Below are 15996 nucleotides of genomic sequence, written 5' to 3'. Positions count from 1 at the left end.
TTATACGGGTTTTTTTTTTTTTTTTTTTTACTTTTCATTGGTTTACTTGTGATGCAACTAATCAGTCTACCTATTTCCAAGACTACAAGGATTAGTCTTTTCTTTGCTTTAAAAATGTTGTGGGATGCCTTATGGTATATTTATAAATCAGGAAAACGATCTTATTTTCCAAGTTGCGAATTTTAATACATTGGTCAATATTGAATTGGCATTGGAGGCCTGAGCCCCATGTCCAAATGAAAGATAGACCCTTTGGTTTCTCGCTGGGCTCCTCAACTTTTGGATTAAAGGTTGTCACAAAAGATAAAAGTGATTACTTGTGTTACATTGCAAGGTAATAATTTTGTTTTGTTTTCTCAGAATTTTTGGTATTAACTATTCTAACCTGGGGTAAAACTTTGGTCAGTGTTGATGTTTGTGAAAACAACCCTATTCGGTCCATGATGCTAAGCTAAGAGTGAACTCCAATGGGCAAACTGTAAGTCCTGACTGCAAAATTTCTTATCCACTTACTCATTTTTATAAGAGAAGCTCACCATATTGAAATCATATATTCTTCATTTCATGTGTGTACTCCCTGATTACTTGTATGCTCAAAATGGGCAATACTTATTCATTCACCTAGGAGTCTAGATCAATTTGAGCCCATTACACACACAATTGCTTTTCTTGTTCAACGAATCACAGAGAAAACAAGTTAAACTTAAACTAAAAAATTACCTTGCTCAACAAACCACACACAATCGCCTTTCTTCTTCAACGAACCACCTCAACGAACCACAAAGAAATCCCTTTCTTTCACGAACCAAACGCAAAGAACGAACACATGAACCACGAAAATGCACGCGCAGATGAACCATGAACCAAACCCAAACAAAGAACAGCAACGCCAACACCAATTGTAACTGATTTTGAGTACCAATTTCATTCCAGATTAAAGAGGAATCAGTTCCATCCTCAGATGACTTAACACACGTCAGCAAAAAACCAACACGTGGACAGAGACGTTAGACACATCAGCACATATTTAACGGTGTTAGTTTTCGAGGACTAAAACCAAAGTTTCGAAAAGATTGAGGACCAAATTGTACCTTATTTTGAAAGAGGGACGAAAACCAAAAACGACCAATAGTTTAGGGACTAAAAACATATTTAACCCAAAAGAAAAATATGAGCTCACCTTGATACGTGTAAAACAAACAACATTCTGTAAAAGACTAAACTTGAAGAAACGTCAAACTCAAATTAAACTCCTTTTCTATAAATTTCATGTTGGAAAAGCCTTTTGTAAATCTCAAACAATTATACCTTAAGTTTTACATACGTAATTATCTTATTCAAGAGAGTTTTTTAAGTATTTCCTTTATACTACAAATAAGGTTGAGTCATCTTAGATTTAAAATGAGAGCTTTTCATAATTGGTCAATTTGTCCATTATAATTAATTTTTTCTTGTTGATATAAGTTTTCCATAAACCAATTGAACTTCAGGAATCAAATGTTTTTCAATGTAATGGGTTATTTTAAAATTTAAAAAAAATGTATTTTGTTTAATTGTTACGTAATGCACGTAATTTACTAGTTTAGAAAAGCATGTTTTCCATCAAATCCAACAATACACTATGTAATAAATTACATAGATTTTGCAATTCATTATAATATCCATTTGTTTTCCAAAAGCTTAGAACCTACTCTATAGTCGATAATCTCTATGTGTGATTGATTTAACAAGGAATTTACTTTCTTATTAAAAGCAAAACTTGCATGTAATTGGTGGAAAAAAAATGCAATTAATTAATTTATTCAACCACTTTATTTAGTAAAATAATATTTCTTAAATATTTTAAAATGGATAATGATACTTTGACAACATTTTAACATCATCTACGTGTCATTTTGTGATTGGTCCAAAATTACTCCACAATCAATAATAATAATCATGAACACCAACATGGATTAATCACATAATGATATGTAAATGATGTTAAAATGTTATGAACAAAATGTTGTCAAAGTATCATTATCCTTTTAAAATAGGACTAGGGTATGTTTTATTTTTTTTAAAATGTATTGTTTTTAAGTTGTTATCTTTTCTTTCTTTAGGCTTTGTTCACTTAAATGGATTTGGGGGAGAGTGATTAAATGAATTTAAGAGGATTTGAAAATAAATTTTTTTGTTGTTTATTTGAGTGGATTTGGAGGTAGGTGAGAATGAATTTGGAAGTAAATTTTTTTAATCTATCACATCAATCAAATCCTACACTAATTCTCATAAACCATTGTTTTCAAATTCACTCTCAACTTACTTCCAAATTCACTCAAATAAACAACAACAAAAATTGTCTTCAAATTCATTCAATCACTCTCTCCCAAATCTATTCAAGTAAGTATAAAGAAATTTCTAATAACATTTAAAACACTAGAAAAGCCTTAAGATATCTTTTTATCTTGGTTGATTGACACGAAATAAAAATCATTGTCATAATAGTAACAGTTTGACTTGTAAAACATATTTTTCTTCTAATTTCGATTTTAAGGTCATAAAAAGTTCAAGAGATTCAAACCATCAATTTCTTCACAGGAACTTTTCTAGTTATCTTGATTAAAATATAAAAACAACGAAGAGAGTGTTTAAAGAAAAGACTCTGTAATCTATGCCGTAAATACAGATAGTGGGTCCAACCTTTTTAGAAAATATGTGGTAGTAGCCATATCAAGATGGCTTTTACTTCCTGTACCCCCAAAAGTTCTTTTCACACCTACCCAATTTTCAAAACAACAATTTTATCCTTTGTGAATGTGCTTTCCATATTAGTAACTACTGAAGCAAATTCCAATTCAATATTGTTCATTGGAAAATATGGGAAAGACAATGAAATTATTAACTTTTTCTAGGTATTCCTTGACCAAAATTACTGTTGAAGTTGCATTCATGTATTTTAAGTGCATTTTTTAGATTCTCATCTTAATTTGGACACAACTTACTTAAAATATATATAAATGAGAGTCATTATAATGTTTTAAATATCATTACTAAAATTAAAATAATAGGGAAAAGCTATTTGTAGAAATATGTAATTAATTGATCTTTAATTGAAACATTCTTCTTTCTCATTTTCTGTAATTACTTATATAATATCATTCTTTGTGTGATTTTCTAAGCTTGAATGAATATTTAAGGCTTTGTTAACTTGAATGGACTTGGAAAAGAGTGATGGAATGGATTTGAAGGTAATTTTTTTGTTGTTTATTTGAGTGAATTTGAAGGTAAGTGAGAGTGAATTTGGAAGTAAAGTTTGTGAGAATTAGTGTAGGATTTGATTGATGTGACAGATTAAAAACATTTACTTCCAAATTCATTCTCACTTACCTTCAAATCCATTCAAATAAATAACAAAAAATTTACCTTTAAATTCTCTCAAATTCATTCAATCACTCTCTCCAAATTTATTCAAATGAACAAATTGAAATGAAGGCTAAACTCTTCTCATCAAATGCAATTAGAATTCAAATTAAGAAATTTTACATTATATGAATTCTTCAAATTAAGAATAAACCTAGAAATAATTGATGTGTACATAAAAAAAAGACTCTTTTAAGTAAAAAATTTAATATTTTTTTATACCATTCTCACGAACATTATAAAAAAAAATCCCAAAAACGCATTTAAAGATTGGTGCTAAATTCTAATGTAAGTTTCATCCTTGAACCTGAATTTCCTAAATAAAAAATCATATGCATAAATTCCTCCCAACATTATTTTTTTTTACGTTGAAATATGGAGGTAATTTAAAGAAACATAATTTTTCATTGAAATTTAAAACAGACGAGATGTCCTTAAAAAAATATAACTACTTTATGATCTTATTTCATTTATATACCTCAACATACAAAAAAACCAGACAGTTTTAGCAAAAAATAGTACATAAATTGATTTATCTTGATAACAAAATTAAATTATTTTATTTTATTTTCTCATTCAATTGTTTATTAAAAGAAATATGCATGAGTTCTATTTATGTGTGGGAAAGTTTAAGACAATTTATTGTAAAAGGTAGAAATAAAATATGCTATTTCATCTATCGATTAGTTTTTTTGTTAATTAAGGAAAACCACAAATTTGAACACAGGTGGCACCAGATTCTTTCAAAGCTTTAGTGGAAAATCATCTTTTTAGAGATTCAATCGATGGAAAATTATGAAAGAAAATTAGAAAAATGATAAAACATTGAAAAGAAAATAGACAACTTGTTTCCAGAATCTTAATCAATTTTTTTCCTATAAAAAGTAAAAACAATGACGAATATTAGACATTTATATACACACAAAATGTAAAAAATAAAAAGTTTATTTTTTTTCTTTCCTTTGTTTCACTGTGTGATATCATCTCAAGAGAGGCTTTCTAGCAGTGGAACTACCTATCCTTTCAACATCTTCAACGCTTCTAGAAGCTTCTACTTCTTCGTGGCCGTCGTTATCGTCATCGTCGCCGCACTCGTACATGGATCCGACGAGAAAAAGTTGATCTTCGAGGTACCGATGCAAGAGGCCCTTCTCCCGCTGCTGCTCCTCGCAGAACCCTTCCTCGCAGCGGCGGAGACGATCGGCGGCGGCGGAGTCGCGGCGGAGGAGCTTCCCCCAGAGGCGGAGGCGGAGGCAGAGCTCGGCTGCGCAGAGGAAGGGGAGGGCGGCGCAGAGGAGAAGGAGGAGAAGCGGGGAGCAGAGGAAGAAGAAAAAGTAGCGGATCCGGCGGCGGCGGAGCCAGGAGGAGGCGGCGACGGCGGCGTTGGTCAGCATATGGGGGGTGGGCGCGGGATCATGGGCGCGGTGGTAGGGTTGAAGAAGCGAGAGGTAAACGACGTCGCTTGTGGTTGGTATATGTGGTGGTCGTGGTTGATGCGATGTGCCCCCACATGGGTTGTGCATGAGATGATGGTGACGATGATGATGGGATGAAAATATGTGAAGTGGAGTTGGAACATGTGATGTTGACTCTGATTCTCCGTGTCATCTTGCTTTCCTGTCCTAAAAGTTTTAACTGTCTTCCTCGAATTTTACTCTCTCTTGGGCCTTTCAAGCCCACCAGGCCCAATTAATCTCATCAAAAGTTACACCTAAAGCTTATTGGTTCATGCAAAATTTACCAAACATACTTTTCTAATTTCCTACAAAGGCCACATTAGATTCTCTCGCTATTCTAATGCTCAAACCAAATCTTTTACTGGATTTTGTGACCACATCCCAATTAAAAAATATGTATTTTTAATTGTTAAATTTAAATTATATGTTTTTAATGAGGTAAATTTCTGAATAAAAACACCACTTAAATGAAGGAGGAATAGTTGGAGAAAGAGTTTGTTGACTTTAATAAGTTCGTGACAAAATTTACGCTTGGAGAGAGAATTTTTTTTAACAGTACAAAAATATATATCATGCAGTATTTGGTATTTTATATATCATGCACTATTTGGTATTTTGTATGGATGTATCTTTTTAAAAAAAAAAAACCATTTGTATGGTATACAATATGGATCCAATTGTTCGATCCATCCACTCAGGGTCGCTTGGTCTATTCGCTAGAGTAACAATGGTCAATCAGATCAAATGATTTTAATGATGATTTTAATGATGTTGAAAAATAATTGAGCTAGCGTTTGTTTAAGTTATTATTGGGGTCAATAGTCTAGTGATAAACAATCAGAAATATCTAATTACATATATTGATAAGTTGTTTATCAGCAACCGACCGAACATAAAGATAAGTTTGTTTTTATTCTATTGCATTTGTGTTAGTTTAAGATTCATGAGATGACATGTAAATATAAGGTCAAGGACAAAAGGCAGGTACGTTCCACTGACATTCTACTTACTTTATCAGAACTCCTGTAATAAATAATTTATTAGGAGTGAATTTTGCAGGTACCTCCCCCTGGTCAAGAGTATAACTAAGCGGAGCAAACGACAGCCGAATGGAGCAGTTGACAAGCGAGCAATCCAAAGTGAAAGCGAGCAGTCCAAATGATCCAAGCGTTCGAAAGTAAGGACGACAGGTCAGAAAGATTAGTCTCTCTCTTACACAAATTCCTAGCGAAACACTATTAGATAATAACTATGTAAAATGCAATAAAATTGTATCATTTTCAGAAGGAATATTAACGAGGTAAGTGGAGGGAACAAAATAAAATTGTTATGCATGTTTTTGAAAGTGGCACCCTCTTACACTGAATCAAGTTCAATTTTGCAGTGCTCGTCCATCCATAAAGCAAGCAAAGGGCTTTTCTTTCTGAACTCCCATAATTTTTAAGTACATCTTAAAATTTTTAAAATAACCATTTTATCTTTCATGAAAGTAACCTCAGATTATCTATTTTGAAAATCTCCCGAATCATATTTACTGTAACTTTCAATTTCTGGAACAATTAGATATGATTTCCTGAACAGTATTTCTAGATACTGAAACAATTTTTTCAGAACAAAATGTGATGTAATGGATTCTAGAATGAACTTTGTCTTTCTTCTTCTTTTTCCTCTACAGTGGAGAACGGAGAAACAACAGTGATAACACAGAGGTGACGTTATACAATGAGGAGGGATATTTTAGTCTTTTTCTTCTTAATATGGGAATGTAGTTAGTAAAAATGGAGGCGCGGGAAAAGAAAGCTCAAGTAAAACAAGTTAGACATGAATACACTTCCTCTCTCTACGTTTCACAGTGTTTCTTTTTTATTTAAAAGGAAGAGTGCACCATTACATTAAAATATATTATTATTTTGTTAGATTAACCAGTGAATGAAATTTAAAAAAAAATAAAATAGAAGATTGAACAGTATTTGTTAGAATAGAAATACAACAGCTTAAAAATTATTCTCAAAAAACATAAGATACCCTCAAAGAGCTGTAATTCTATAAGAAAAACATTATAAAAAGATGTTTGTTCTATATGAATTTGGTCCTATTCTCTGTCATTTGATTTCACTAATCCAAAGTTTGTTATTAACAACTATTCTTTATTGTGGCTTATGATTTATTTTGTTCTTAGTTACCCACGATTTTAGTGTAAGATTATTTCTCAATTATAATTTAACAATAAATTATTATTGATTTTCATATGCAAATATAGTTTTATATGATTCAATTCACAGAATATGCAAATATACATAAAACTATTTATGATATCAGACTCCACACTCCATCTTATACTGAACAAAATGTATTGAACAAGGAAGATTAAAACCAAAAAGATTCATGTTGTTCATGGAGGTTGTAGAAGAGAGGAAAAGGTTTGAAGAGAAAGAGTTTGTATATGGTATTATTGCATGAAAACAATAAGAGAGAATACATTAATCATATGAATACATTAATCATACAATAAGAGAGAATACATTTATAGAACATATGAAAACTGACATAACAGTTTTTTAATCATATTCTACTAAAAAAGAGAGTTTCAAAGATTAAAATAAAAATTCATTAATTTATTTTACACTAATCAAAACCATATATTTTAGTTTTTTTAATTAAAAAACACTTAAAATACAAAATAGAATACTTTTATGCTTAACATCAAAGTAGTTTTGTAAGAAATGATAAAACAATATTAAAAATAAAGAATATTGTATTTATCGTTATGAAAAAGGTTTAGAAAATATATATAACAATTAAGAAAAGGAAAAATATTGTTTATTGGTAAAGCAAGAATACTTGGTTAAATTAATGTACAAATTTAAAAACTCATGTGCATGACACTATTTTCCATACCAAAAAGCTTAATATAAATAAAATTATGTAGAGAATAATTGAGAGGGAGACCAACGAAGTTGTATTAAAATTAGGTTTTCGATAAAACAAAGCAATGCTTAGAAATACAAATATAGAAACTCATGTGCATGGACCTAAAACCCACTACATATTTAATAGTGTGTCAGAAAGTGATCCTAAGGAAAACCTTCCATCTTTCATCAGAAATGGATCACATGGGACCACCCTATCCAATTATTTGATTTTTTTAGCTAAATTTTAAAATAAATAAATAATAAAAAGTTTTTAAGTGGGATTACAGGTTGATTTTGTACTTTATTTATAATTTCATTTTTCTAGAAATCTCTAAATATAAAAAAATTCATCTGTTGTTATTCTCTTTTATTATAATAATGGGGAGAATTTAGATAAAAGTAAGATTGATTTAACAAATGGAAGTTTTTGAACTGATTTTATCACTACATTTTATTATTTATCTGAACTGATTATAAGCAGGACTAATCTTTTGAGGTTGGAAGGGATGGCCTCAAATTTTGAAAATTTATGGAAATTAAATTAAATTTTAATTATTTATAAAACACATATTTAGTGTTAATAAATAATAAAATATAAAACTAAATATAATAAAAAAAATATTAAGATATTTTTTATTTGTATGTTTTCCTTATGTTAGGATGAACATGTTTTTTAAGACATTTGATTATTATGTATTTACTAGAAATTGAACTCATTATGATATGATACATTTTAATTAATAATTGTTAATTATACTAACTTAGCTTGTGGATTGTTCACATATCATATTTTATAGCGAAAAGAGATAATACAAGTACAATTAGTGGCATGTAATAAGATTATGAGTGGATATCAAGAATGTAGTTTCACTTTTTATATACATACTTAATATTTTGCATACGTGAATATTTTTATTTTGAAAAATAATAGTAATAATATTTTGAAAAACACTAAATAATTATAAATACAATGTATAAATTAAGTAAATATTTATGCTTAATATCTTAATTATAATATTCTAATAATAATGTTATTTATATTAGTATTGGATGTTCCCATTGATCTATATAAAATCATTAATTACCCACTATTATATCACTTACAAATATTTAATTTTACTTTTGAAATGTATTATTTTCAGCACAAGAAATATGAGAAATATTTCAACATTATTTATAAATATGATTAATGTAAGACCCATGAAAAATATTTACCTTAATAGTAACAATTTTATTACTAGTAGTAATAATTTTTTCTTTATGAATGGAAAATATAATTAATAAGTTTATGTAAAAATAAAATGTGGAAAGCTAAATAAGAAATTTTGATAGCTTAAATGGTAGAAAATTGTGGTGATTTCAAGAATATGGGTTCAAACTCTTTTCTATCTTTTTGTTTTTAAAAAAAAAACAAATGGACAAAGAAACTTTCGGTGATTGAAATAGCAAAACACCAAAACATCTTTCGGTGATTGAAATGATAAAAATATATATATAATAATAATAAATAAATAAACAAATAGTACCAGAATCTTGGCCTATAAATACCAAGCAAGGGGAGGGGGATTTTGCATCAAGAAGTAGAGATAAATCATAAGATTAGGAAGAATTTAGAGTAAGAAGGATTTTAGTGTGGAGATTCTGGAAGTTTTCCGGGAACAACCTATGATCAAGAAACCAAGTTTGGAATAGAGGTAGGGGAGCTAACCTTTCTAAGCTTTTATATTATGATTTAGTATTGTTTTATTACTATTCATCTCTTGAAATTATGTGTGAATATTGTTAATGAAAAACATAGGTGTTTGTTGTATTGAATTTCTGTGTTAATATTATATGTTGTTGTTTTGAATATGTAAATAAGAAATTTGTTAAAAACTAGTTGAGGAACACTTTGGCTAAGGAAAGACTTGGTACTTAAGTTGTCCATGGTGACACACCTCTCTTTCCTGGAAGTCTACTCGATAGGTTTTTAACTTAAATCCTATTGAACAGATTAAGTACTGTTAAACTATTATGCAATATACTCAATTGATATAAAATATGTGATGGATTCATCTTTCTGGAAGGATAAGAAGATGTCTAACCGGCTATGTCAGATTCAACTTCTTAGTCCCCCAGAACGTTTATATTAAGGTTATATTAGTGATGGTCAACCCTGGTCAAATCCAGTAAGTTGTGACTAGTCATATGTATTGACGTTTATGGTGAGTTTGATTCGTCAAACATTTGATTCTTCTCTGGTGACCATTTATAGTGATATTTTATTATTGTTAATTTATTTTGTGATATATTCATTTTGTATGATTTCTGTGATGATTGTATTTTATTATATTGGATTTGAATTTATGCATCTGAACATGATATTAGTATTATGGGGAGATTTTGTAATGGTATAATATGAGTTGAGGAATATGAGCATGATATGAGTCTCGTGGAGAGATTCTGTAATGATATGATATTAGTGTATATGTTGATGTTGAGGGTCCTGTTGTTGGAGGTTATCTTGATACTCTAATAATCGTTCAGTCTCAAGTAGAGAAGGATGAATTATGTGGTGAGAGGGGCAGGAGGTCCTGATCTATGTGCCGATTTTGGACATAGTATTGAGGACTAACCTTGTGGATGGTATGGAGTATTTTGGAAGTGTATTTGTAAGAAGAAGTAGAAGTCATCACAAGTGCATAACCTCTCGTGACCGCCCATCAACGTATCATCCGAATGAGTGTTTATTGGGTATTGTGGAATGAGTGTCTATTGGGTATTGTGGAATTAATGTCTATTGGGTATTGTGGGATGAGTGTCTATTAGGGATTGTGGTATGATGGGATGAGTGTCTATGGTGCGATTGTTGTATGATGGTATGAGGGTGTCTGACATAATTATTATATGATGTTTGTTGAGTATATCAAAGTAATTATGCATGTTTTATAAATGATTTGTTGCATGTTAGCTCACCCTACTTGTTTGTGTTTGTGTATGTGCGATGATCGTATAATTCGTTATACGGGAGCAGATGAAGGAAAGTCGTCTGATTTAGTGCCAATGAAGAAAGAGATAGAAGAATAAATTAGAAGAATTCGAGTTATATTTATGAGTTTGTAGTTGAAATCAGAGTTTAAAACATATATATATATATATATATATCAACTATAAATGTAATGCTACCTTAAATGTAATGATACAATATATGAATTATCGTGTGAGATTATGAGATGTTACCTTAAATATAATGCTACAATATATCAATTATGAATTATCAAGTGTGAGATTATGGAATGTTACATTAATGGTATCAGAGCAACAAATACTACTTGTCATTGTTTTATGGTATCGGTGTAGCGATTCATGGTTGTTTTGAGTGAACTTCAATTCTATAAACATGTTTGATACAGTCTCAACTATTATTGGTCATTGATTTGTTGAATTTATAATTTTTATGGTGTGAATACATGATAGGATTAGGAGTTATAAACGTAAGCTACTGTTGAATAGTGTACTAAATTATATTAGAATAGGTCTTAATATTATAAGTGTAGGTATTAAGTGAATTAATTAATGTATAACTAGGCACGTTAAAATGATTGGTGGTTTAAAAGCAATTTCTTATTGATTCATAATTTAACTCTTTTAGATAAATAAAGCATACTAATAATTCTTTCATAGAGTGGAGAAAAACTAAGTTATTCCAAAAAAAAATGATTTTAAAGAAATCAATCTAAGTGACCTCCTTCCTGTCGATATATTCTTTTTTAATCTAATTATTAATCTTTATTATTCATATTAGATTTTGAAAATACCAATAATGAAAATAGCAAGTAAATTGATATATATATATATATATATATATATATATATATATATATATATATATATATATATATATATATATGAACATTATCCTAATCTGCAGAACCACTTGCACATGCTTATGTTTTTTCTTCCATTTCTGTGTACTTAAATTTATATTTTAACTTTTTAGGCTGTAAAACCAATCGTGTGGATGTGGAACATGGTTAATTATGGTTCTTACACTTCATGTGGGTTTAGTATCTTAATCAAGATTTAATTTACAATATACAGCCAAAATCTGGTTTCAATATGATTTCTTTATAAACAGAATTTGGTTTCTCTGTTGATTTTTATAATAATGTCCTTCTATTGGATTTTTAAAATATATATATTGATGTATATTAATTTTGATGTTTTAAAATATAATAATTTTTTTTAATATTTCAATATATCTATGTTTTGAAAATTTAGTAAAAAGTAATAAAAGAAACTCAATAAAGAATCTTGACTTGTTTAAATGCGTAAATGCACAATAACTCACTCGTTAATGATGTTACCAATAAGGGAATGAGTTAAATATACTTTACCAAAATTAGTTGAATAGTAAGTGCTCGTATCTACTTTCTAAATATTCAGTGTTCATTTGGACATTGAAAGGACAAAAACTGATGGATACTAATTAACCATCACACTTTGACCACCGTTAAATTTGACTTTTATTTTAGTTTAAGAGTCGTCATTCAAAACGTTACCGTTAAAAGTTATGATCAAATAGTGATGGTTGGATCACCTATCCTCATTTTTTTCTCAAATCAGAACCATTCTCAGGCACCGTCATCATTCACTGTCTTGAACTTAATAACATAAAAATGTGAAAATTAACGACGAAAAACGTTTGATATCTATTTTGGTTTATTGGTTTAGTCAAAGTGTTCAAATGGTTCTATTTTGTTCTTACATTCACAGTTGTCTCATATTTTATAAAAATAGTTTAAGTTGGTCATTTTTATTTACGGTATTAAAAACGCTAACAGTATAATTTGTTTTTCTTTTCTTATATTTTATTCTTAATAGATTCTCATCATCTTCTTCGTTTTGGCCACCACCCCAGCCACTCCGAAAGCTTCCTTGTTTTTCTCTCTCATGCAACCACGAATCTGAAACAGCAAACCATATCAAATCACAACCACTAGTAACCTCGTTCCATAACTACCATCGCGAATTCCCTTCTCCTCAGGATCTGTAAGAACGAGAGAAACATTCGTTCAAACCTTCATGGTCACGATTCAACCTATAAGAAACCACCACAAAACCCCAAATTGAGAACGTGAAACCTAATCGCGATCATCCACTTCTCGCGAACAATAACCAAGCCACAACAGCGCCACCTTAAAATCTCAAATTAGAAAACCCTAAAATCCCAAATCAGAAAACCATAAAATCCTAAATCAAAAGATCCTAAAATCCCAAATCAGAAAACCTTAAAATACCAAATCAGAAAACTCCTAATATGCAAAAACCCATATCCCACCATCACTCCACCATGTTTGTCTTCTACACCTCGAGACAAGTTCTTCATCGTGAGAAGCATAGGAAACTCAAAACCCTAACTCTTCTCAGCTTAACTTTAACTTTTAACCTTGCCACATCAACTGGACTTATTGTTTCCACGTATTGCAGAAATGCACATGTCACTCAACATTAGCTAGGGGACAATCACATCATTAGCGTTTTTAACGCGGTAAGCAACAAGGATATAGTTGAACCACTTTTACAAAATATGGGACAACTGTGAACATTTGAAAAAAAGGTAGAACCACTTTGAACACTTTGACCAAGCTTAGAGACTAAAATAGGTATTAAACCAAATGGAAAATTATAAAACAACATATGACCGTTGTTAAATACGAGTTTTCTTTAAAATACACTATTTACAATTTTATCCTATCACAAACATGTAAGACAATTCACATATTTAGAGAGTTCAAAAATATTTAAATAACTAACTAATATACATAAAATATTACAAACTTACTCTAATTCAATTTATTTTATATTCCTATACATAAGAAAATTATACTTTGTCTACTCTTGTTGAAGACAACTAATGTTTTCTCATCGAATGATTGTTTTCTTTATAATTTTACAACAATAAAATAAACTTAAAATTAGTATATAAAAGTTAAAATGGGTTTTATATATATATATATATATATATATATATATATATATATATATATATATATAATTTCATCTCAATTACTTTGATAATCGACTTATACAATGATTGTCATTCATTGTATGATGTAATAGCCACACTGATACCTTTCAATTTATTTATTTCATGACATAGATAGTAAATTATTTAGATATATTAAATGGTAATACAAAAATTAAATGAATGATATAATATAAAATACGTTGAAGAAAATTTATGTGATCATTTTAGTGTTGGATGTTTATTTACCTCTCAATATATAACTTTCTTTAAAAGCACTCAAATTAAAATATTCAATGTTAGAAAACATGATATTCTATATTGAAGGTTAATGTATTGAAGGTTAATGTATTGAAGGTTAATGTAGTAGTAGACATTTCCTAAAATACATGTGACATTTTTAGTGTTGGAAGTTTATTGACCCCTCAATATACTATGTCCATTAAAAACATTAAAATTAAAATATTCAATGTTAAAAAATATGATATTCTATATTGAAGGTCAATGTAGTAGTAGACGTTTCGTAAAATAGACTTACATATCAACTATAGTTTTTAATTAATGGAAAAACTTTCTATTTAAATAGAAAAGCCATAAAGCGGTATGCTTTGGTACATGTAGAAGTAGTAGCTTTCAATTATGACTACATTGAAAATTATTTAGTAGATATTTAAAATGCAAAAAACTATAAGGTATGAAATCAAAAATAAGGATAGACTTATTTATCTATATACGGAACAAGGTAAATTTGTTTCTTTCATTGCATTATGGAATTAGTGATGTAGTTTTTTTGTTTTTGGATTCTTGTTAGTCGTTTCAGTCATAAAATGAGAGTCTATAAATCTATATGTGTCATCCTTTCTCACTTCCAAACATAAACCTTGCAAATACCTAAATTGATACATTAATAAAACATATGTAATAAGGTAACGAATAAAAAGAACTTTAAAATTTAACTTAAATAATCTAAATAATCGTCGTGCAAGAGCCTCTATCAATGTGGCCAGTGGATCCTCCAAAATTATTTGATACATGCAACTCTACTTTATGTTGCTACACACAAAATATACACGACATTGATAATAGCATATTTTACCATGATTTCAGTGTCGAATTGAGAGAAAATATCAACTCTTTCTTAGCTTTTTACCTTGTAAATCCTAGTTTTCATTTAGTTTCTTAAGTGGTTGCATCTTAAACTTTAATGATTCAATTTCATCACTAATTCCCATTGTTTTGTATGTTTTGGTCATTTACATCCAAGCTTGTATGCCAAACTGAAGAGCTGAAGAACCGAAGAACCATATAAGCAAGATTGAAGGTAAAAGAGGAAGTTTTGAGAGTAAAGTTAAATGCTGCCGCTGGGGTGCAGCTAAGCGCCAGCTGCACCGCGCTTGCTGCCGCTGAGCGGTACGGGTTTTGTGCAGCTGAGTGCCAGCTCTCTGGAATGCTGTCGTTGGGGTGTCTCTGGAACGCTGCCGCTGGGGTGCAGCTGAGGTGCAGCTGAGCGGTGGCAATGCTGATGTGGCAAATTTGGTCTATTTAGGGTTGAAACTCGAAGGGATTTGCATCTTTTGCTGCCCAAACACGATTTCTCTCATTTGGAGCTCTTGGAGGCGAGCTAGGAGCTGTGGGAACAGTCCTTCTTCACCCTTGGGTCTTCTTCCTTCTTCCATTTCCACCATTGTTGTAAGCTTAAGCTCTCCATTCATGGAGAGTTAGTTTCATTATTGTTGGGGGATTGATGTAGCCATTAAACTCTTATGTAAACTATTGTGTTTTGAATGAATATATGCCTCTTTCATTGATTGTTAGTGTTTAATTCCTTCTCTTAATGCTTGTTGTGAAGTTGCTATCCATGACATGATTTTAGGGTTTGCTTGATATTGGGAAATGTTGGGTAAATCTGGACTTGGATTAAACACCTAAAGGAAATAGTATCTAGGGATAGAATTAGGACCTTTGGTTGTCTTAGATCTCAATTCTTAATGCGGAAATAATTGTTAGGTCTTCCAAGGGATTGGAGCCTATTAAGGAAGTTTAGGCTCTCTCTACCAAGGGATTGGGTTTGAGTAATTTAGTAGATTGACATTGGCATATTAATGAAGAGGAAGTGATTTTCTATACATAAGAGTGAAGTAGGTGAAATCATACCCCCAACAATACCATTCCATATCATTTCTAATCTTTCCATTTCCAAGTGTTTGAGTATCTAAGA

The 15996-nt window shown here is 30.1% G+C and overlaps 1 protein-coding gene across 1 annotated transcript; it reads right to left on the bottom strand.

Annotated features, from left to right (window-relative positions):
* Nucleotides 1–4331: 4331 nt before the first annotated feature.
* LOC124848043 (uncharacterized) lies at nt 4332–5248 on the bottom strand. Its single transcript, XM_047325651.2, has one exon. The coding sequence runs from the start codon at nt 4923–4925 to the stop codon at nt 4383–4385; it is 543 nt and encodes a 180-aa protein (XP_047181607.1). The 5' UTR covers nt 4926–5248; the 3' UTR covers nt 4332–4382.
* Nucleotides 5249–15996: the final 10748 nt, after the last annotated feature.

The sequence above is a fragment of the Vigna umbellata genome, chromosome 3 (genome assembly GCF_029865625.1).
Source record: "Vigna umbellata cultivar VRB3 chromosome 3, Vumbellata_1.0, whole genome shotgun sequence".
Classification (NCBI taxonomy): Eukaryota; Viridiplantae; Streptophyta; class Magnoliopsida; order Fabales; family Fabaceae; genus Vigna; species Vigna umbellata.
The sequence above is the reverse complement of the archived record's forward strand: the minus strand, read 5'-3'. Positions and strand labels throughout refer to the sequence as shown.

Coding starts and splice junctions, on each gene's coding strand:
- LOC124848043 (XM_047325651.2), bottom strand. CDS start 4,925: ATGCACAACCCATGTGGGGGCACATCGCATCAACCACGACCACCACAT.